General features: G+C 40.4%; 1 protein-coding gene across 2 annotated transcripts in view; it reads right to left on the bottom strand.

Moving 5' to 3' along the window:
* dnajc1 (DnaJ (Hsp40) homolog, subfamily C, member 1) overlaps positions 1-24,417 on the bottom strand; it is a 98,033-nt gene that overhangs the window by 38,741 nt on the left and 34,875 nt on the right. For both annotated transcript variants that reach the window (XM_078427710.1, XM_078427702.1), the window contains exons 4-6: positions 16,618-16,783; positions 13,791-13,888; positions 9,772-9,865 (exon numbers count right to left, since the gene is read on the bottom strand). In XM_078427710.1, the coding sequence (XP_078283836.1) occupies positions 9,772-9,865; positions 13,791-13,888; positions 16,618-16,783 (358 nt within the window). The remainder of the gene's footprint in view (positions 1-9,771; positions 9,866-13,790; positions 13,889-16,617; positions 16,784-24,417) is intronic.

Raw genomic sequence — 24,417 nt, 5'->3', positions numbered from 1 at the left:
CGTGAGTTTCTAAGTACTCCGTAACCTCATCTTTTATAATGGACTAAGATCTTACCAACCACTGAAGTCAGACTAACCAGCCTATAGTTCCCACTATTCTGCCTTACTCGCTTTTTGTGCAGCGGGGTAATATTGACAATTTTCCGATCATTTGGGACCACTCCCGACTCTAGTGATTCTTGAAATATCACTGTCAATGCCTCCACAATCTCTACAGCCACCTCTTTCAGAACCCTTGGGTGCAGTCCATCCGATCCAGGTGACTTATCCACCTTCAGCCCTTTCAGCTTCCCAAGCACCTTCCCCCTAGTAATAGCCACTCCACTTACTTCCATCCCGACTCTCTTGAATTTCAGGCGCGTTGCTGGTGTCTTCCACTGTGAACTACTCGAGTTTGATTTGATTGTATTTACATAGAGTATTATTTAATCTCAGGAAAGCAGCCAATATCAAGAGCTATTTACAGCCTTTGGGCAGAAGATGCAAATTTTTGAAATTCCATAAGAGTAACAGCTGCTTCCCCACTGTTATCAGACTACTGAATGGTCCTTTCATAAGATAGGATGCAATTCTGATCTCCCAAAATACCTCATTGCAGACCTTGCACTTTGTTATTTGCACTCTCTCTAATGCTGTATTCTGCAATCTGGTATTTTGCACTATGTGGTAAAACATAGAAAATAGGTGCAGGAGGCCATTTGGCTCTTTCAGCCAGTACCACCATTCATTGTGATCATGGGTGATCATCCACAATCAGTAACCCGTGCCTGCCTTCTCCCCATATTCTTTGATTCCGCTAGCCCCTAGATCTCTATCTAACTCTCTTTTAAATTAATCCAGTGAATTGGCCTCTACTGCCTTCTGTGGCAGAGAATTCCACAAATTCACAACCACATAGTGCAAAATACCAGATTGCAGAATACAGCATTGGAGAAAAAGTTTTTTCTCATCTCAGTTTTAAATGGCCTCCCTATTATTCTTAGACTGTGGCCCCTGGCTTTTTAAATTTTTTAATTAAAAAAAAAAAATGTATTAAAAATTGTTTTTACACACCATTACTACCAGCTTCTAGTCCTGATAGTTCTTCTTCGAATCTTTGCCTTTGACTGAAAGAGATGATTGCGCTTGCTGCCTGGGAAAGATCTTCAGGACATAAACATTGCCCGCTGAGTGTTGCTTTAAAGACTTGCATCTCCTTCTCAACCTTTTCTTACAGTTTGCCAGGATCTTTTTCAAGCAGTTTGAATTTCCTTTCTCCTTCGAGTCAGCTGCAAGAGTGTTGTCGGCCGCGGGACGTTTCAGTGCCCGGTGCGGCTCGGCCGCGGGACGTTTCGGTGCCCGGTGCGGCTCGGCCGCTGGACTTAACATCGCCCGGTGCGGCCGCGGGACGTTTCAGTGCCCGGTGCGGCTCGACCGCGGGACGTTTCAGTGCCTGGCGAGGCTTGGCCGCTGGACTTAACATCGCCAGCGCGGCGCGGCTTGGCCGCGGGACGTTTCGGTGCCCGGTGCGGCTCGGCCGCGGGGCCTTCCATCCCCTTGCGGGGGCTGTTCGTGTCGTTTGCCTCGGTAGGGGTCGAGGGGGGAAGAGAGGGGAAGTTTTGTGTCCTCCATCACAGTGAGGGGGTGTTTGGAGTCACTGTGATGGATGTTTGTGTTGGGGTCGGGTGTCCTGTGTTCTTTTCTTTTTTGCTGTGTTTTGTGTGACTGCTGAAATTTCGTTCGGTGTAAAAAGCCGAGTGACAATAAAGTGTTGTTATGTTATGTTATGTTGTGTTTACTTTAAGAAGCCAAGCTACGGCAGTCTTCAGATTCCTCCATGATGAGAAATAGGTGATCAGAGAGTTTGTGGGGTTCAATGGATTTTGGAAAATGACATTCATTGTGATGTCTTGCTTGATTTCTGGATCATTAGCAGAGATTGCAGATTCCAAGTGAGGTTTTGGCCATTCTCTGTCTGGCTTACAGAGAAACTCTGGTCCCTTGATTCACCTTTTACAGCTTAAGAAGCAGTCTGCTGTTAGTCCTCTAGAGGCTTCATCTGCAGGATTTTCCTTTGTGCTAACATATCTCCATTGTGATACATCAGTAGCATCCCTTACAAAAGTGATCCTGTTTGCTACAAATGTTTGAAAGCATTTGGTTTAGTGTTGATGTACTTAAGCACCATTGTTCTATCGGTCCAGAAGATGGATTTGTCCAGTTGAAGCTGTAATTCTTTTCACAGCATTGTGTCAACTCTGACAGCTGGGACTGCAGCTGTAAGCTCCATTCTGGGAATCGTTATTTGTTTTAATGGTGCCACTCTGGATTTTCCCATTATGAACGCAATATGCACCTCTTTGCTATCGTTTTTGAATCTTAGATTTGAAACAGTACCGTAGCCACTTTCGCTGGTGTCTGAAAAGTGGTGCAGCTGTGCATATCTGATTTGACTAAAGTTTGTAGGCTTCATCTTGTTGAGATCTGTTAGCCATCCTGTCCATCGCTGAGAGAAGGTTTGGGGTATATTTTCATCCCATCCAAGTTTTTCCTTGCAGAGTTCCTGCATAATCAGCTTGGCTGGCAGAGTAAATTGTGCTAGAAATCCTAAAAGGTCGTATATAGAGCCAACCACGGACAAGATGCCATATCTAGTATATGGTCGTTCCTGTACAGCAATTCTGAACTTGAACACATCTGTTTCAACGCACCAGCGCAATCCCAGTGCTCTTTCCATTGGCAGATTGTCTTTGTCCAAGTCCAACTCCTTGATCTCTTTGGTTTGGTTTTCTTGAGGAATGGATGCCAATACAGCATGGCTGTTGCTGATCTATTTTGATAGCATGAATCCTCCCATTTGGCAGATTGCAGTCAGGTCTTTTACCATCTGAACTGCTTCCTGTTCCGAAGGCATTTTAAACAATCATCTATGTAGAAGTTGTTCTTTACTGTGTTTGTCACCTCTGCTGGAAAGAGAGCTTTATTATCTTCAGCAGTTTTCCTTAATGCAAAGTTTGCACAACTCAGTGACGACACGGCTCCAAAAAGATGTACCTTCATCCGGTATGCAACAAGATCTTGCTGTACATCATCATCGGGCCACCACAGAAATCGCAGATAGCCAACATGCTTTTCTGATACCTTGACCTGATAAAACATTGCTTTGATATCAGCCATCAAATCAACCGGTTTTTGTCTGAATCTGATGAGAACTCTAATGAGTGAGTTGGTTAGGTCTGGACCCTGCAGCAGTTGGCAGTGAAGTGATGTTCCTTTAAAGACTGCACCACAGTCAAAGACCACCCTTAAAGTTCCTTTCTTTGAGTGATACAACTCGGGATGTACCAGAGTTCTCCATCACTTCGATTCAACTGGTCCACTGGTACCCTTTCAGCATAACCATTGGTAATCATTTCTGTGAGGAAAGATATATATTCATCATAAAACTTCTCATTCTTGCCAAACTTGCTTTTGAAGCTCTGGATGCATTGCTTAGCAATGCAACGGTTACTTGGCATGCTGGCGTTTTCTTGCTTGAAAGGCAAGTCTAGACAATCGTGTCCATATATCATTCTTGCTGAGCGATTCATAATGTCCAAGAACTTTACTTCTGGACATTTCTTCTGTTTCCTTGCTGGTTCTTTCACTGAAGTCGTGATTGTATTGTTTGACCACTAGCTCCTCGAGTGGACAAAGTCCCAGCCTATTTAACCTCTCCCTATAGCTCAGACCCTCCAGTCCTGACAACATCCTTGTAAATTGCTTGTGAAACCACATCAACTGTTTAAGATCTCTAGCAATTGTTTATTCCCCACCATGACTTCTGTCGGCCTTCAGGGGACCTCTCTCTGCATATAGGTAAATGCTCGCTCAATCCATTTTATGTTTAGAGGTTCCTTAATCTCATTCTATGTTCTTGTTTGTGGCTATAATTTACTGATTTTTAAAACCCATCCACTCTTTGTGCATACCACTCTTTTCGGCATGTATTGTGATGGCATTATTCATTCAGGGTCCAATAGGAGAAAGCCATTTACGAATTATGTAGACTAACCAAAGTTTCCTGCTGCTAAAGCTCGACGTCTAACTTCTGGTTCTCAATGCTGGGGATATAAAGGCCAGCATCCCTTTAGCCTTTTAGACCCTTCTCTACCTGTCAATTACTTTTACAATAGTGGCTTCAAATCACTAGCTTCTTTGCGACATACAATGTTCCCATCTTTTCATAACTGAAAAAAACTCTAGCCTTTTGATATCAAACCTCACACGTGCCTACAAGAAAATCCATCCACAATTTGGAACCGAAACGTCACCTATTCCTTTTCTCCAGACTGCCTGACCCGCTGGCCAATGGTAGGTGGATCTGTGTAAGTAACAGTTGATTTGCAGATGAATTGGGTGGATGAGAGAAGGGTGGAGATTGTCAACAGCTGGAGAAAAATGAAGAGGACAAATAATAGCTGCAGATGTTGAGGGAAATACCTGGAGGGGATATTGGTGAATGATGAGCAAAAGGAGATAGTGGAGTGGAAAGGAAATGGATGACACAGAGTTGGAGGGGGTGGAAGAAAGAGAATGGAAAGAAAGGTACGCACCTGGGTAGAGCAGAAGAGAGAGAGGGTAGGAGTGTTAGCCAAATTGAAGAATCGCAACATTAGCATGTTGTTTACTTAAATCAAGTCTTCACCAAGTCTTCACCAAGAAGGTTCATCGGACAAAATCTACCCATCACAAATTCATATTGGCTATAAATATTCTTAACTCTAGATTCTAGTAAATCCCCGACAACAGGTGTTATGTTATAATTTCCTGGTTTCTCAACTTCAAGGCATCACTTACACAATTTTCTAATCCATCGTTTGCAAATCAACCACAACACTGGGCCAGAATCTGCTCCTGGAAAAGTGTTTATTCTTACTGGGCTTGTTTTCTTTATTACTTTTATTTATTTTTGTCACATTCATTTTGGTAAGTTCTCTACAGTAATTGATAATGCTAATTATTCAGATTAACTTTTTTTGTAATTTACAATATCAGTTATAAGGATTTGCATTGCTCTCTTCCCCAATTGTAATTTTTTTTTAAATCAATTACAAGTGTCTTTTGTTAACGCCAACAATAATTGTCGTTTTGTGTTCTTTGAATCTCTCAGTCACCATAATTTGTTAGCTTTTACGTTTTTGCACTCATTTTGTTTCAGCTTTACCTTGTCCACGGCTTTTACTCTCAGCCCTTGAAATAGTTACTGGTGCTGTTCATGCACTATATGTTATTAACTAAATCTGGCTCATTATTCATAGCTAATTGGATTACTTGGATAGGAAAGAAGTAGATGGTTACGGGCCCAACATGGGCAAATGGGATTAGTGTAAATATGCATCATATTCGGCGTGGACAAGATGGGCTGAAGGACCAATTTCAATGATGAATAATTCTGACTAATTCTAAAATGTGACAGCTTCTTTTTAATTCTGATATACTTTTGAAAAATCTTAACTGAACACATATGAAATTCACTGTTTCGTCAAGAAAATTCACTCATTAAAATTATAAATATTAAACAAACCCATCTCTGCATTATGCACTGAATTGAACCACATTGCAATTTTAACTCAGAACTAAGTCTCTCAATTATATCCATGTATTCTTCAATGTCTGCTTGCATCTCATTCCATCAGCAGTTTCCAATCTTCGGGTTACAACCAATCTGAGATCACAAAGATCTTTAATACGATTATACTCTTTTTATTTAAATTTTCACATCTAGGATCAATGATTTACTGTCAATGGCATTTTCCTGTTCAGTGGGGTGTCAAAATAATCCACTTACAGTATAAAAACTCAATAGGCCATTGCAACACATACTTATCATATTTTGCTTGTGGCATTGTGGGATAACAAATATTCCGGGGGTCGTGGCAATGAAAAGGTTGGAAAGTGCTGACTTATCATTGAAATGATTTCATTCTTAATAAGGCTGCTCCTGTCACTTGACCATTTTTCTCTAATTAGCTACTTCTGTGGTTTTTAATTCCTTAAGGGAATTACATAAAGAAATAATCACTGATTTTTTTTTATTTGCCATTGCTTATCCTCTAATCGAATTCTGAAATCTACCTCAGCCAATATGTCTCTTGCCTCCAAATTAACTTGAAATTTAAAGACCCTAGGATCAGACCTAACCTCAATTTCAAACTAATTATGAAATTCCATTACATTAATGATCAAAGAATCCTTTCCTGTAAAGTTACTAATTAAACTTCTTCAGAGATGCTGCCCGACCCGCTGAGTTACTCCAGCACTTTGAGTCTATTTTGTAAACCAGCATCTGCAGTCTCTGGTTTCCTCATACCAATAATTTAACCAATAGGTTAAAAGGATTCAAAACAAAAAAACAAACTGATGAGACTGTATCCAGGAATGCTCAAGTACAAAAGGAAGATTTCCTCTCTACATCAGGCTTATTCAGGGTCTGCCATTAACTATATACTTTGCTCCCCAACACCTCATACTTGCCAGAATATTTCTGGGCTTGAGCTATGCTCTGAGAAAAGTAACTTTGTTATTGCAAGTCTGACCCTCTCTAGCCACTAACGTTCTTAAGAAACCTCGTGTTAAAGAAAATCATGTTATAAAAATAATTGTGTAAATGGGGATAAAGAGCATTCGGGGCTAGAATGTTTCAGACTTGCAGTAAAAAAAAGTTATTTCTCCTACGGGATTTAAAAAATAAAGCTCCTTTTAATAGCTACAAATTTACTGCACACTGAAAATACTAAAGACTGTATGTTACATTGTTTAACAGAGTATCATTGCAAAGGTGTCAATAGAAGCAATTCTTGTCAATTTCAATGCAAACTTGCAGTGAACTTTTTTTTCCTGGACAGTTTTATTCAAAGGGAGTGTTTTATCTGCTTGCCAATTTGCAAAGCAGCCTTTAAGTGGTTCCCTAGCTCTCAATAGAAATTGTGTTATAACCAATCTTGCCCACATAATACAAATAGCGTTCCTCAAATCAAAATCACATTATATCTCATTTTCATTACAAAAATATGTGCAGAACTAGTTTAGACACAGCGCGTAAACGGGCCCTTCGGCCTACCGTGTCCGTGCCGACCATTGATCCCTGCACACTAACATTTTCCTACATACTAGGGACAACTTTACATTTATACCAAGCCAATTAACTTACAAACCTGTGCGCCTTTGGAGTGCGGGAGGAAACCGAAAATCTCGGAGAAAACCCACGCAGGTCATGGGGAGAACGTAGAAACTCCGTACAGACAAGCACCCGTAATCAGGATTAAACCTGGGTCCCTGGCGCTGTAAGGCAGTAACTCTGCCACTGTGCCATCAGGCCCATATTATCTCTGCAATCAGGTTCAGCCAACTTGCTATCCTTTATTCACATTTGTTTGCCAGGTACATTTTCTCTAACGATAGCAATATCTCTTGGATTCCTCCTCCTTTTGTTCCGTGATTCTTTTTAAATTGTAGAGATGGCATTATTGCCATCTACCAGATACAAAAGAGTTGTTCAGTCATTACAAAACTTTTATTTATGTTAATTCTCCAGACTCATCTAATATTTGTGCCATTCTTCCTATTTCCATAGAACCTCTTTAGTGTTTTTATATACACTCATTGTTTTTATATTTCTTGCTAGTTTACCCATGTAATCTATTTATGATTTTTATTGAAGATTAACCTTCAAAAAGATGAGTTATTTATAACAAATTATGGAGTGAACAGCAACTCAATTTCAATTAATGAACATAAATGCAAAGTGTAAGACAATGAAGCTGCTTTAACTAACATATTTCCACCTGTTAAGTCAATAAAGATAAGGTGAAAAAAGGCAGTAATAGTTCATCTATTAAGATCCGCAGAGCGGATTAAATTTGCTCCCTCCTTAGAAGTCATAGGCATCCACTGATCATCAGAGAGAAATACAACTTCCAGATTCATGTCCTAAATCCAACAAAGTTTCTGTATTTACTGTAAAATTATTGTTTATTAACTCTTTATATAGTAGACCATTAAAAGTCTTTCACAATGACCTGCATTCAAGGACAACATTCCAAGTTTCTACTGTGTAGGAAAGAACTACAGAAGAGTCTAAAGAAGGGTCTCGACCCGAAACGTCACCCATTCCTTCTCTCCAGAGATGCTGCCTGTCCTGCTGAGTTACTCCAGCATTTTGTGTCTACCCAGGTCTCCCCTATACAGATATTCAGACAGAAACACATAGTTCTCAGTGTTTGGAGCCAGTTGCCCCAAGTTGTTATGCGACTATGAAGCTGCACAGTTTGATCATAACTTTCCGTTGCTGTTTGGTTATGTAATAGATTATTTTCCTAATACTGACATTTACAGATTTTTGGATAACTGGCTTCTGCTTAATGAAAATGTTACATTAATTTCTGGGTAGGAAGCAGAGACAGGTAAATCAGACAACACAGCAAAGATTCAGCTGGTCAAGTAACATTTGTACAGAGGGAAAGTGTTAATGCTTTAGGTCAACCTTTCATCTAATAAGACAAGTTAATGTAAGCTAAGACTATCATTGGGAAGACCTGGGTTAAAAGGCTTCTTTCTTGTGTTTTTCAACAAATTCAAAATATTTGTCAGGTACATGAAATTCACCTGTATGGAACTGAGGCACAAACATATTTTTAAAATAACCCAAAATATTCTTCCTCCACAGTTGCTGTCTGATCAAAGTATTACAGCATCTTCTGTTTTATTCCAGATTTCCAGCATCTGCAGCTTTTTGCTTTTAAATCGAAAACAAGACTCTCTTTTTTAAAAAGCAAATTAAAATAGTCACCAAAAATAGCTGTATGCAGTTTTCAGTCACTTTGTTCCAGGTGGCGAATTTCATACACCTGCCAGTAATTTGCTGAATCAATCATGACCATACGACAGGAGAATTTTTTAAAAACCAAGGCATCACAATGACAGGTTTAGCTCACATCAGGCTGCTGCCAGATATACAAGATCCAAATTTCAGAACAGGTGGCAAGAGTGTCTTTGAAGGTCAATGTTAAACTAGCTGCAAAACACATTTGACAGGAGGTACCATCAGGCATTATAGAATATATTTCACCATGAAAGTACACAACACAATACTCAGCTCTTTTTGCCAAAGTATGGAATTACTCAAAACAGAAAAAAAATAGGAGCGCAATATAAAAATAATTAGAGCTCAGCAACTGAGGCAGAGTTCTAATGAAGTGTTTAATTATTTGCAAACAAATTCCACATTTTAAAACTAGATTTACAGAAAAGGATATTGTTAAAGGTGCTGTTAAATTCAGATAGTTTCCAGGCTACACCATGGGAGCTAAATAATCTAAAATTAAAATATTAAGGAGTGACAAGGAGTAATCAAGTTAGATTTAATGAGGGCTGCATTGAGAGTGGAGAGCACAAAGAATCCCAAGGAGGTCGGCACAACACTGTGAGAGAATTCTAGTTCTTTGGTCATACAGTTGTTGACACAGCTGCCTAAATACTTTGTCAGGGCTTACATGGAGGTGGTTACGGATGTGGAGAGTTGGGGGAAGCAACAATCTCTAAAGAAAGATATCTTGGATATCCAAGCATGGAAAGCCAAATCTTGTGAGTGAATGCAATGAAGATGGAAAATTGAGAGCAAGGGATAGCATCTTTGCAAGAGGCAGGGTGGGAGGTGGTATAAAAATCAGAATGTGTTAGGGAATCTGTGCACTACTTTATCCACGATTATTTAAATATAGATCTCACAGCATTGTGCGTTTCTTTTCTTACCTGATAGCACTGTGGTAATGATTTCAGAATGAAATAAAAACAGATTCCGATCTTGCACGGCAACAGGTCCTGCCATTGAGGCTTCACAATAGATCTGCAAATAGTTTAGATTTAGTTTAGAGATACAGCGCAGAAACAGGCCCTTTCGGCCCACCGGGTCCACACCGCCCAGCAATTCCTGCATATTAACACTATCCTATACCCACTAGGAACAATTTTTACATTTACCAAGCCAATTAACCTACAAACCTGTACGTCTTTGGAGTGTGGGAGGAAACCGAAGATCTCGGAGAAAACCCACACAGGTCACGGGGAGAACGTATAAACTCCGTACAGACAGCACCTGTAGTCGGGATTGAACCCGTATCTCTGACGCTGCATTCGCTGCAAGGCAGCAACTCTACCGCTCCGCCACCGTGCCGCCCACGGTAATAGGTAAGAATTAAATAAAATACAGATTGTGCAAACCCAAAGTGAAAGTTCAATGCAAGACTTTGGGACAGGTTGGGATTTTCCATTTTACTGGCCCATTCGTCACAAACACAGACTTAGAGAAAAAAATTATCAGCGACAGCAATTGAAGAAGAGATTTTCACCTCACAGGCTACCAGAACCACTGAATGAAAGTAGACAAAATGCTGGATTAACTCAGCTGGACAGGCAGCATCTCTGGAGAGAAGGAATGGGTGACGTTTCGGGTCGAGACCCTTCTTCAGTCTGAAGAAGGATCCCGACCCGAAACATCACCCATTCCTTCTTCAGTCTGAAGAAGGGTCTCGACCCGAAATGTCACCCATTCCTTCTCTCCAGAGATGCTGCCTGTCCCGCTGAGTTTCTCCAGTATTTTGTGTCTATCTTCGATTTAAACCAGCATCTGCAGCTCTTTCCTACACTGAATGAAAGTATCGATTTTCAATATGGAACTGCATAGTATTTAAAGGATTTTTTTTACCTACTCTCTGGAAAGTGGGAAAGGGTACCAGAAAGAATATGAGCAGGCAGGAGGACGGTGGAAGGGCGAGGGAGGGAAAGCTGAGGGTGAGAGTCAAGAGCAGACAAATCAGAGGAAGGGGCATGTGCAGACACGTGGGATGCAAATGCAAAAGTGAGGGGTTGTGCGGGCATGCGAGAGTGTGAGCATGAATGCAAGAGTACAAAACCCAGCATGCAGGACAGATTAAAAAAAACAAGAAGAAGAAAGTCCAAACTGTCTGGTTCATGTTCGTGGGGGAATTGGTGGCTGGTGACCAAGCAGGAGGAAGATGGTCAAGTGGGCAGCGCAGTGTAGCCATGGCCCCACAATATGGGTTGGGGGTTGAGCAAGCAGGGGTGGAGTAGAAAAGGCAGAGATGTGCCAAGACCATAAAAGCATTGAATGAGGATGAATAGAGGAAATTGAAAAGTGCAAAATTGGGTATGGAACAACAAGTGCTGGAACAGTGTGGGCTGTCTCATTCAAATCTGTAACGTTGATTTTTTTTTGTTAAGTGTGCAACCACACTAGTTTTTCCCCTCTCATTGCATGCTTCTGCATGATGTGTGTGCATGCTTCTGCATGATGTGTGTGCATGCATGAGCAAATCCCACACACATTCACAATGGCCATTGATCTAATTTTCTGTACCTATCTTAGGAATTGCTTTAAATTTAAGAAATCTGATTGTGCCTCTGATAAAAAGCAGTATAAAGACAAGTTTTATTCTCCTAAACAGATGATCAATTTACACATTTTTCTATTGACAACCAATTTCAAAATTCATAATGCACAGCATTTCAGTGTCTTGGGAATGGTGTTTTTCTTCATTTAAAAAAGTTTTTTTTTATCTATAGAACATTTAAAAAAATCCTATGTAGTTTTAATCTGGGAAAGAAAAATCCATCAGTTATCAAAGCAGCTGCTCACCCTGCATATTCTACTATGCAAAAGATCACATGGCCAATCTTTATTCAGAGACCTGTACAGGTCTGACCCTGACAGCATGAATGATAGATGAGAACCAAGCATCAACACCAAATTTAATGTGGCCGCATTAAGAAGATTTCAAATAATTCAAATAATCCTACAATATGTTCATTTTACAAACTGTTTTTTTCTGAGGATCACCATATATATGCATAACATTTGAGGGATTGTGTTTGAATGTTGCAAAGGTTGAATAAATTCAACAGAAAACACTTCTGGATAGAAATACAGGCAGCATCACTCCCAAGCCCAATTCTATTCCAGCTTTGGTCCAAATTCACAGATTCAGTTCCAATGGAAATCTCCAAATTCTGGTAGATCCCATACTCGGGGAATCCTTCCCCTTATTCTACCCTTTCAACCAAGCTTTCCGCCGTCTCCTTATGGTCACTTTTGATTCACTTCATGTTTTTAGGCAACAGTGTTCATTATTCAATGATATAGTGAATGTATATATAAAGATCTCATTAGGCACCAATGGTTATATTGAACAACTTTAGTAGAAACAAGGAACTGCAGATGCTGGTTAATACACAAAAGGACAAAGTGCTGGTGTAACTCAGGAAGTCAGGCAGCATCATTGGAGAACATGGATAGGTAATGTTTCATGTCAAGACCCTTCTTCATACTCTGCCTGAAGACAGGTCTTGATCCAAAACATTACCTATCCATGTTCTCCAGAGATGCTGCCTGACATGCTGAGTTACTCCAGCACAGCACTTTGGGTCCTTTTGAACAGCCTTGGCATGTTTTCTCACAGTAATGTTAGTGCACACAACAAACACTTTTTTCGTTATGTTAATGTTGTGCAGTCCTATTCAATAATGGAGAAAATTGTCCATCATAACTTTGAATGTGAAACTGTCGATGATTTGCATTATTTTCAATTCCATTCACATCTCAGAAAAAGAATCAATCCAAGTAGCAAGATCTAAAAAAAGCATTCAGCACAGGGTGTAAAATGGCTTGTACCAACTACATCACATAAACTATACTAATTTTCAACAAGAGAGTCTCTAAACATTCACCCTTGACATTCGAGACATTAATGTCAAGTCCTCCAGATGTCCTCATTAGTCACTCATTCTTGAGTAAGACAAACTAGTTGACCTTTATAAAATATGTAGAGTATGTACCTGGGCATGTTCAAACTCCAGGACCAAGGCCATTATAACAAAGTAGGGGCTCAGTGAAGTAACACCAGTGTATCTCTTAATAGACATTTCTAATTTCACAATTTTGTATTTTATATCTTATGATCTTAATTACATAGAGTCATAGAGTGATAGTTTGGAAACAGGACCTTCGGCCCAACTCACCCACACCGGCCAACATGTCCCAGCTACACAAGTCCCACCTGCCCACGTTTGGCCTGCATCGCTCCAAACTTATCCTATCCATGTACCTGTCTAACTGTTTCTTAAATGTTGGGATAGTGCTTGCCTCAACTACCTCCTCTGGTAACTTGTTCCATACGCCCACCACCCTTTGTGTGAAAAAATTACCCCTCAGATTCCTATTAAAACTTTTCCCATTCACCTTAAACCTATGTCCTCGATTCGCCTACTCTGGGCAAGAGACTGTGCAACTACCCGATCTACTCCTCTCATGATTTTATACACATCTATAAGATCACCCCTCATCCTGCTGTGCTCCAAGGAATAGAGTCCCAGTCTACTCAACCTCTTCCTATAGCTCAGACCCTCCAGTCCTAGCAACATCCTCGTAAATGAAAACAGAACATCTAACACAGCACCTGAGGAGATCTGCCATATGGAGAATAATGTGACAAGGATAAGTCACGATAAAGACAAGGTGAAAATGATACTAACCAGAAGGGTTTTTGTCAATCAATATTCTAATTTACCAAGATCATCTATATAAAATTACCCAAAACTATTATAGTCACAACTCCAGAGATGATATCAGAACACCTGAAAAGCACTGAAATAGATACATATTTATCTTTAGTCTTTAATTTCAGTTACAAATAACTAATATTAAGTCATACAATAACATGACAGTCAAATTTTAGAATTGGACTATATCAAGCTACCTCTCATTTTTCTCAGGAACGCCAGCTTTTCCTTCATCTGCAGTCTTACCACTCGTTTTCTTCTTTTTCTCTCGCTTCTTTTTGCTTAGTAGGTCATCCTGAAAATGAAGGAAAAATAAGGTTGCAAGTGACTGCAAAATGAGTTGAGGTCAATGGTTTCTTTATTGTCACGCGTACCAGGTACAGTGAAATACATTTTTTGTATACAGATCCGCAAGACTATCCACGTACATAAGCACAATCACCCCAGTTAGTGCAGTATGCACTGAGCAGCCCACCGAGTCCAGATGCAAGAGGTGCCATTTGGCACCATTTTACAGTCCCAGCGGCAGCTGACCACAAAGTTATTTGCCGACTACCTCTTAATGTATCCGAATAGAAATATCAACCACTTCTTTGTAAAAATGTGGTTTTGCACCAAAGGAAATCCAGAATAATTTGCTGTCATATCAAATTCAGCTTCACAAATGATTAAAGATCACCTCTGACAACCACGTACACTTCCACATAAATGTCATCTAGAAGTTAAAATTATTCAGTTCACTTTGCTTAATGGCCTGGGATATTTTAGTAGGACAGGACAAGATTGGGGGATGGGCAAGACTGGAGGATCGTCCATTGAGGATATATGGATAGAATTGAGAGGTGAGCAGTTCGATTGGATTGTTTTATTAGCCCCATAATGGTAGTAGCAAGTATCAAATATGTAGGAAATCGTAGTTAGTTGTAAGAATAAGAGAGCTGTAATAGCTGTAATATTAACTGTCCTAATATTGACTGGGGCAGCAGTAGCTCCAAGGATACAGATGGAGAAAGATTTGAGTGTGTCCTCAAGCAAAATTGGTGGCCCCACTAGAGAGGACGTTAGCATTCAGCATCCCCTCGGGAATTATAGGAATTATACCCGTCTTGGTCAGCATGGACAGGTTGGGCCGAAGGGTCTGCTTCCAGACTGTATGACTATCTAATTGAAGCTGCGCAAGTGGGGGAAGTGGGGGGGGGGGGGGGAGAGAAGAGGAGTGGTGATGCACTTTGGGACCAGTGACTCTAATTCTATTAGTATTTAAATAGTTAAGGAAAGTTAAAGTCCTAAATTGGGATAAGGCAACATTTGAAGGCATTAGACAGGATCTTGCAAAAGGTTAAATGGGAGAAGCTGTTTGCAGGTAAAGGAACATCTGGCAAGTGGAAGGCTTCCATTAGTGAAATAGGGAGAGTTAAGGGCCAACATGTTCCTGTTGGAGTGAAAGGCAAGGTTGACCTTGCTCAAGAAAAATGAGGCATATATCAGGCATATGCAGCTGGGATCCAGCAAATCCCATGAGAGTACAACATATGCAGGATGAAGGTGTACACTTAAGAGTCAAAGACAGAGCTGGTACTGTTTTCCCTGGACTGAAGGAGACCGACAGGTGATCTGAGATTTATAAAATTACGAGGCAGAGATCAGTTGATATCCACAGTCCTTTTTCCAGGGTAAGGGAATCAGCCTGGAAACTGGAGGGCATAGCTTTAAGACAAGAGGGAGTAATTAAAATGAACCTGAAAGATTCCACACAGAGGATGTTGGGTATAGGCAACAAGCTGCCAGAGGAAGTAGTAGACGTGGGTACAATTACAACATTTAATATATTTGGAGAGGTACATGGACATGCAAGTTTTAGAAGGATATGGGCCACATGGAACACTATGAAAAAATTGGGCCAAAAGGGCCTGTTTTCATGCTGTATGAAATTGACTCAAACCCACAACAACTATCACGACTTGTTCAGTTTTAAGAGTTATCAGCATTAACAGATAATAAAGCATGAGATCAAATCGTATTTGCAAAAGGGTGTAAAACTGTGATTTTGCCACTCGGATGCCGATTAATAACTATTTTTAAAAATCAATGGGTGATCAAGATAAACATTCATGCGTGTATGTTGACTACTATTCTGAAATTCTCTTAAAATTTATCCAACACCAAGCATTAAAACAAGTTACCACTATTTAAAACAGCTTAATTGAACTTTTCTATTGCTGGTAAACTTGAAGAGGGGACCGAGTATGTCAAGATACCCAGGCAACTCTCGGATCCTTCTAAATGCACGTATATTCCTATTACAAATTGTTCGATTTCAATGGTATGGTAAATTCTTAAGGAAATCTTTAAATAAAAATATTCATCAACTGTTAACAACATTCTTGACATTGTGTGACATTACAAACATATAAACTTTTTATATGTTCTCTAACAATGGGAACATTTCCAGAAAAATACACAAAGTGCTGGAGTAATCAGCTGGTCAGGCAGCACCTCTGGAGAACATGGATAGGTGACGTTTCGGGTCGAGACCCTTCGGGATGGATAGGTGACATTTCGGGCCAAGACACTTCTGGAAATTTTCCAGAGCTTGTTGGATAATACAACACGGGCGGCACGGTAGCGCAGCGGTAGAGTTGCTGCTTTACAGCGAATGCAGCGCCGGAGACTCAGGTTCGATCCTGACTACGGGTGCTGCACTGTAAGGAGTTTGTACGTTCTCCCCGTGACCTGCGTGGGTTTTCTCTGAGATCTTCGGTTTCCTCCCACACTCCAAAGACGTACAGGTATGTAGGTTAATTGGCTGGGTAAATGTGAAAATTGTCCCTAGTGGGTGTAGGATAGTGTTAATGTGCGGGGATCACTGGGCGGCACGGACTTGGAGGGCCGAAAAAGGCCTGTTTCCGGCTGTATATATATGATATGATAAAACTACCATTTTCAGCTTAATACTGCCGAGTAAAACTATATTAAAAATTTTACAACACCAGCATGATCCATTTTACGTTGACATCAACTTACCAATTGCTTCTCAAAGTAAATTGACCAAACCACAGCATAATGGCCCACAGTCAGAATAATGAAAAGCAGCAATGAAAGTTCCACATTACTCATCTTCCTCACTCTACGATAGTAGAAAACTGGCTGTCGCCAATCTGGCAGTCCATGTTCCAAAACCTCATTATACCTGCAATAAGCAAATATAGAACAATATAACTATAAAATAGTTGCAAAAAGGTCATATATATGCCACATATTAAAAAGTTATTCTACATACCACAATGAAACCGAATTGGAACATCATTAAAACTATTAAAAAACTTCAGATATTGTTCTCCACCTTTTCTTTGAACCAACAATTAGTCGCCCAATGCCATTGAAAATATTAGTTACATTAATATATCGCTTATCATTGACAATTTTATAAAAGAATAAATCACAGCTAATTCATGCATAAATTCTCAATTTATGCTAAAGACAAAAGAGACTGCAGATGCTTGAATTTGGACAAGAAACGAAATGCTGGAAGAACTCCCAACATCTGTGGAGGCAAGGGGTCTAAGCCAACGTTTAAGCTTAACATGAAATAATGGTATATATTTTGCCTCCACTGATGCAGTTTAATTTGCCATGATAGTCCGTTTCTTGTTCCTCGTTTTATTCTGTGGAATACAACCTTTATTTCAAAAAGAAGAACAGACTAAATACAGCTCCATTTGCTGTGCATTTGGAATACAGCAAAATACTACATACTGTGGTCTTCACTCATGCATAAGCACAAATATGCTACTTTTGTGAATGGCAAAATCTGCATCTGTATTTGATTATATGAAATATCTTATTCATGAGCACAAATTGTTAAAATGAGTATATAACCCATACATTATCTGGAAGGTAGTTCTCTATTTACATATTTATCAAGTATTACAGAAGAGACATCTGTTCTTAAATCCAATTCCAAAACATTTAAAGGAAAAATATCATGTCTAGATATCCGTGACATTGTTCAAGGTCAATGCGTCAACAACAATTCTACTATTATAGGTCATTCGCAAGACTATGCAATGCAAGATACATGATCAACCACAACAAAATAATACTCTTCTGGTGACTTGCATCCTCTGTGTTCATTATTTATATGACCCACATTAATCTTCTATTATCAGTGTATATCTGCTCCAAAACAAAAAAAGCTTGACTTGGACCATAGGACAAAGCACATGCAGTGCCCTCCATAATGTTTGGGACAAAGATCCATCATTTATTTATTTGCCTCTGTACTCCACAATTTGAGATTTGTAATATAAAAAAATTAAAAATCACATGGTTAAAGTGCACATTGTCAGATTTTAATAAAGGCCATTTTTATATATTTTGGTTTCACCATGTAGAAATTACAGCTGTGTTTCTATGGCTTCACATGCGTTTGTAATTGCTCAGGTGTGTTTAATTGCCTCCTTAATGCAGGTATAAGAGAGCTCTCAGTACCTAGTCGTTCCTCCAGTCTTTCCATCATCTTTGGAAACTTTTATTGCTGTTTATCAACATGAGGACCAAAGTTGTGCCAATGAAAGTCAAAGAAGCCATTATGAGACTGAGAAACAAGAATTAAACTGTTAGGGACATCAGCCAAACCTTGGGAACTGTTTGGAACAACATTAAGAAGAAAGTGCACTGGTGAACTTACTAATCGCAAAAGGACTGGCAGGCCAAGGAAGACCTCCACAGCTGATGACAGAAGAATTCTCTCTATAATAAAGAAAAAACCACAAACACCTGTCTGACATCAGAAACATCTTCAGGAGTCAGGTGTGGATTTGTCAATGACCACTGTCCGCAGAAGACCATGAACAGAAATAGAGGCTACACTGCAAGATGCAAACCACTGGTTAGCCGCAAAAATAGGATGGCCTGGTCACAGTTTGCCAAGAAGTACTTAAAAGAGCAACCACAGTTCCGGAAAAAGGTCTTGAGGACATACGAGACAAAGATTAACTTATATCTGAATGATGGCAAGAGCAAAGTATGGAGGAGAGAAGGAACTGCCCAAGATCCAAAGCATACCACCTCATCTGTGAAACACGGTGGTGGGGGTGCTGCTGAAGGTACAGGCTCACTTATCTTCATTGCTGATACAACTGTTGATGGTAGTAGCATAATGAATTCTGAAATGTATAGACACATCCTATCTGCTCTAGTTCAAACAAATGCCTCAAAACTCATTGGCCGGCGGTTCATTCCACAGCACACCCGATCTGAACCCAATTGAGCATGCCTTTTATATGTTGAAGAGAAAACTGAACGGGACTAGCCCCCAAAGCAAGCATAACTTAAGATGGCTACAATACAGGCCTGGCAGAGCATCACCAGAGAAAACACCCAGCAACTGGTGATGTCCATGAATCGCAGACTTTGAGTAGTCATTGTATGCAAAGAATATGCAACAAAATACTAAACATGACTACTTTCATTTACATGGCATTGCTGTGCTCCAAACATTATGGTGGCCTGAAATGGAGGGAAATGTATAAAAACTGATGTAATTTCTACATGGTGAAACCAAAATGTATATAAATGCCCTTTATTAAAATCTGACAATGTGCACTTTAACCACATGTTATTTTTTCTATTACAAATCTGAAATTGTGGAGTACAGAGGCAAATAAATAAATGATGGGTCTTTGTCCCAAACATTATGGAGGGCACTGTAACTAAGCCATTATTGGGCAGTTAAGAGTATTGTTGGATTTCAAGTCTTCTTGGTCAATCCAATTAAAGTTTCCATTGGAGGCAATTGATGAAGCTGTCAACTAAAAATACAAAAGGCAGGAGTGAGTCAGCACAATTTATTTTTCACTTCCACTGGAAGGGACCATAAATAGGCAAACAAATTTTGTTGGAGCATAATGGCCAAGGTTTGCTGTAGCAGCAAATGGTGAGATTCATGGCACTCAGTGTATTTAACTTAACTGGCACAAATGCTTATTAAACTTGCAAGAAAAGTAATGCGTCACATATACACACACCTACACTTCGCATCCCATATGGGATTCCTGAGATCCACCACATGCCTAACCCTGCCTGCAGCCAAGCGTTACCCTTTGGACAAGGGGTTTAGACGAGTGGAATTTGTTAATGTACTTCCAAGAGTGTTTTTTTGGATACAATATGAAGGTAGGATGGTTAGCAAAGGGGTGTACCGACTTTTCTTAGGAAACATACAAGGCACAAGGAACTACAATCAGGGAGGCAAAAAGCCACCACGAAATATCCTTTGCAGGTAAGATTATGGAAAGTTGACAATTTGTCCAAGTTTATTAGGAACAAGAAAGTAAATCAGGAAAGGGTGGGTTCCCCGGGAACTAAAGGGGTAATATAGGTGTTCCTTTTCATTAAGCCCTGTTATTGCTGCCTGATAACCTTGAAGATTTCAAAAGACCCTGTTATTGCATCCGTAATAACAGCTTCTAACATTTTGCATTATTGATAGTCAAACAAGTGGTCAAGTTTCCTGCCCCTTTAGGATATGTTTGAATAAGATTGCCCCTTTTTTGTGAACTCCAAGGACCTGGCAAAGATATTAAATCTTTTTTTTTTTTTGCATCATTCTTCACCAAGGCGGAAACTGCAAAGAAACCCAAGGTAATAGATGGGCTAATTAAAAAAAGATAGAAGAAACTTGTAAAAATCTCAATCGCAAGGGAAGAAGGCTTAAAGAATCTTACAGGGCCAAAGGCAGACAAATCACTCAAAACAATGACATGCACCCAAGGGTTTTAAAAGGAAATGGCTGCAGAGATGGTGGAGATATTGGTTGACATTTTTCAAAAATCAGTCAATTCCAGAAAGATACAAGATTGAGGGAAAAAAGCCAATGAGACTCCCTTGTTCAAAAAGGTAGAATACAGAGAACTATAGGCCAATTAGTTTAACATCTATTCTTTGCAACAATCAATAATCAAAGAAGAAATAATTAATCATTTAAGAAAGCTGAATATAATGAAACCTAGTCAACATGATTTAATGAAAGGTAAGATATTTCATAACTTTGGTCCAACAAGTAGTTAAGACAGCAAAAAGCATGTTGGCCTTTAAGGGGAAGGAGGTGTTGAAAGTTCAAGAATAGGGATGTTTTGTTACAACATGTCCACGGTGTTGACGAGGCCACATCTGGAATATTCTGCAGAGTGATGGTCCAATTACCAAAGAGAAAAGGACATAGTGGCATTGGAGGCATTATAATAGAGATTCGCCAGGTTGTTCCTTCAATGAGAGGATTGTCCTATCAAAACAGCTAGACAATATGAGCTTGGTTAGAAGTTCATAGAAAAAAAAACTCCATGGGCAGGCAGGGAAGTTCTGGAATTCCATTATTAGATATATGTAACACACAAGAACACAAGAAAATAGAGACAGCAGTAGGTTATCAAGCAGGTCCTTAAAAAAAGGACAAAGTGCGGGAGTAACTCAGCGGGTCAGGCAACACCTCTGGAGAATAAAAATAGGTGACATTTTGGCACGGGACCCTTCTGTAGACTCTCACTTTCCAGAGATGCAGCCTGACCCACTAAGTTATTCCAGCACTTTGCCTTTTTATTGTAAACCAGCATCTGCAGTCTCTTGTATCCAAGGCAGTATTCAAGCTTGGCTCACCCATTTAATGCGATTGTGGCTAATTTCTGATCTAGACTGGCCTAAACTCCTCTTCCATGCCATTTCTACATACCTCTCTTTCACTCAATCCATTAAATATTTATCCACCTCCACTTTAAATACTTTAGATGAGCCAGTTTCCACCAGGTCATGTCTCACTAACTTGAGTTTTTTTTTTGAGGTGGTGACAAAGGAGATTGATGAAGGCAAGGCAGTAGATGTTGCACACATGGATTTTAGTAGATGTGCGTGATTCACCGACTTGGTCATATAGATTCAGAACTGGCTTAGTCACAGAAGACAGAGGGTTGCGATGGAGGGAAAATATTTTGGCTGGAGGTCTGTGACCAGTGGAGATCCACAGGGATCTGTGCTGTGCACAAACTGCTGTTTGTGATGTATAAATGACATAGAAGTAAATGTAGATGGGTTGGTGAGCACGTTTGCTGACCACAGCAAAATTGGAAGAGTTGCAGACAGTGAGAAAGGCTGTCAGAAAATACAATGGGATATAGATCAGCAGCAAAATCGGGCAGAGAGGTGGCAATGGAGTTTAACCCGAGCAAGTGTGCAGTGTTGCATTTTGGGAGGTTGAATACAAGGAGAGTATACAGTTAATGGCATGAACCTGCCACAGGCAATGATGGTCCAATTCTGTACTGCTATCATTGAGTCCGTCCTCACCTTCTCCATCATGGTCTGATTTGGCTCAGCCACCAAGCACGACATCCGGAGGCTGCAACAGATCGTTTGCACAGCTGAGAAGCTTGTTGGCTGCAACCTTCCCCCCATTGATGAACTCTACACTGTAAAGGCCAGGAAGCGAGCAGGCAAGATCATCTCTGACCCCTCTCACCCTGGCCACAAACTCTTTGAAGCACTTCCCTCTGGAAGGCGACTCCGGACTGTCAAAGCAGCCACAGCCAGACATACAAATAGTTTTTTTTCCCACGAGTGGTAGTTCTACTCAATAACCAAAGTCTGTAGTTTCTTTTTTGCTCAGGTTTATTTTCACCCACATGTTTAGACCGTAATGTTGTATCCTTATTGTTTTGATGTGTTTATACTTTATTCTTAATTGTTAACTGTGTGTTTGTGTTGTCATTTGTGAGCAGAGCACCAAGGCACATTCCTTGTATAAGCACATACTTAGCCAATAAACTTATTCATTCATTCACTTATTCACCTTAACAGCATTGATGTGCAGAGGGATCATTGCTCGCTAAAGGTGGCAACACAGTAGAGAGGATGGTAAAGGCAGCACATGGTATGCTTGCCTTCTTTGCTAGGGGCATTGAGTACAAGAGTCAGGAAGTCATGGTGTAGCTCTGTAGAACTTTGATTAAGCAGCATTTGGAATATTGCATGCATTTCTCATCACCCCATTACATGGAAGCTTTGGAGAGGGTGAAGAGGGAGTTTACCAGAATGCTGCCTGGATTAGAGGATTTCCGCTGAAGCAAGAGGGTGGATAGACTTAGGAGGCTTGACAAGGTAGATGTCAGGATGTTTTTCCTTGTAGAAGAACCTGGAACAAGGGGATATAACTACAAGATAAGCAGTCGGACATTTAATACTCTGGTATGTAGAAATTCAGTCACACAGATGGCGAGTCTATGCATTTCTCTGCCCGAGAACATAAAACAGTACAGCACAGGAAAGGGGCCTTTGGCCCACAATGTATCAAACATGATGCCTGGCTGAACTGATCTTATCTGTCTGCACATGACCTAAATCACTCTATTCCCTACACTTCCATCTGCCCATCCAAAAGCCTCTTAAACGCCACTATCATATCTGCCTCCTCCACCATCCCTGGTAACGCATTCCAGGCCCCCACCACTCTGTGTAAAAAGCTTGCCCCGCTCATCTACATTAAACTTTTCCCCTCTCATCATATAACTATGCACTCTAGTGTTAGACATTTCCACCCTGGGAAAAAGGTTTTGACTGTCTACCCTAGCTGTGTCTCTCAAATATTTATATATCAAGTCTCCCCTCAACCTCTGACATCCAGAGAAAGCAATCAAAGCTGGGGCAAGTTACAAGTTGATAAAGCAACTGCTATTTTAAGTCACTGTTTAGAAGTAAGATTCTTTTTTTTTTTTTTTAAACACCTACCAACCGCAGAGCAAAACAAACTCAAATTTTCCAACAGACCTTAGAAAAGGAATATGTAGGCACAAAATGCTGGGGCAACTCAGCGAGACAGGCAGCATGTCTGGAGAGAAGGAATGGGTGATGTTTCGGTTTAAGACCCTTCTTCAGACTGAGAGCCAGGGGAGAGGGAGACAGAGATATGGAAGGGTAAGGCATGAAAACAAGAGACTAAAGGGGACAAAGATCAAGGAAAATGTAGAATGGATCATTGTTAGCTGAGGGGAAGTTGACAACGAGGCATACAATCAGTAAAATTTAATCAGGAGGACTGTAAAGGGTTGGGGGAGGGATGGTGAGCGAGGGAAAGCAAGGGTTACTTGAAGTTAGAGAAGTCAATATTCATACCGCTGGGTTGTAAGCTGCCCAAGCTTAATATAAGGTGCTGTTCCTCCAATTTGTGTTGGGCCTCACTCTGACAGCAGAGGAGTCCGAGGACAGAAAGGTCAGCATGGGAATGGGAGAGGGAGTTAAAGTGTTTAGCAACCAGGGGATCGCGTAGGCCTAGGCGAACTGAGCGGAAGTGTTCAGTGAAACGATCGTCAAGCCTATAGTTTGTCTCGCCGATGTATAGGAGTCCACACCTGGAACAGCGGATACAATAGATGAGGTTGGAGGAAGTGCAAGTGAACCTCTGCCTCACCTGAAAGGACTGTCGGGGTAGTCAGTAAGCCTTGAGTCTGCTTTGCCATTCAATATCATAGATGATCCATCGTTGACCTCAGCATTACATTCCTGCATTCTACGCTATACCCCTGTACTTCCTTGTAATTCAATACCCGTCAATCTCCACTTTGCTTTGAATGTCTCTGCCTCAAACTCCTGGGTAAAAAATCTCAAACATCTACAACTCTGAAAATAAATGCCTCATCGGCATCTGAAATAAGCTACCCTACGTTCTACATAACCTCACTGGGTCAATTCTGCAGCTATCCTGTCAATCCTCCCCAGAATCTTATGTTTCAAATACAATACACATTATTTTAAACTCCAAATGAGTACATGTCCAAC

This window comes from Rhinoraja longicauda, chromosome 2, assembly GCF_053455715.1.
Source record: "Rhinoraja longicauda isolate Sanriku21f chromosome 2, sRhiLon1.1, whole genome shotgun sequence".
Taxonomy (NCBI): Eukaryota; Metazoa; Chordata; class Chondrichthyes; order Rajiformes; family Arhynchobatidae; genus Rhinoraja; species Rhinoraja longicauda.
Note: the sequence above shows the minus strand (reverse complement) of the source record. Positions and strands in the feature narration are given on the sequence as shown.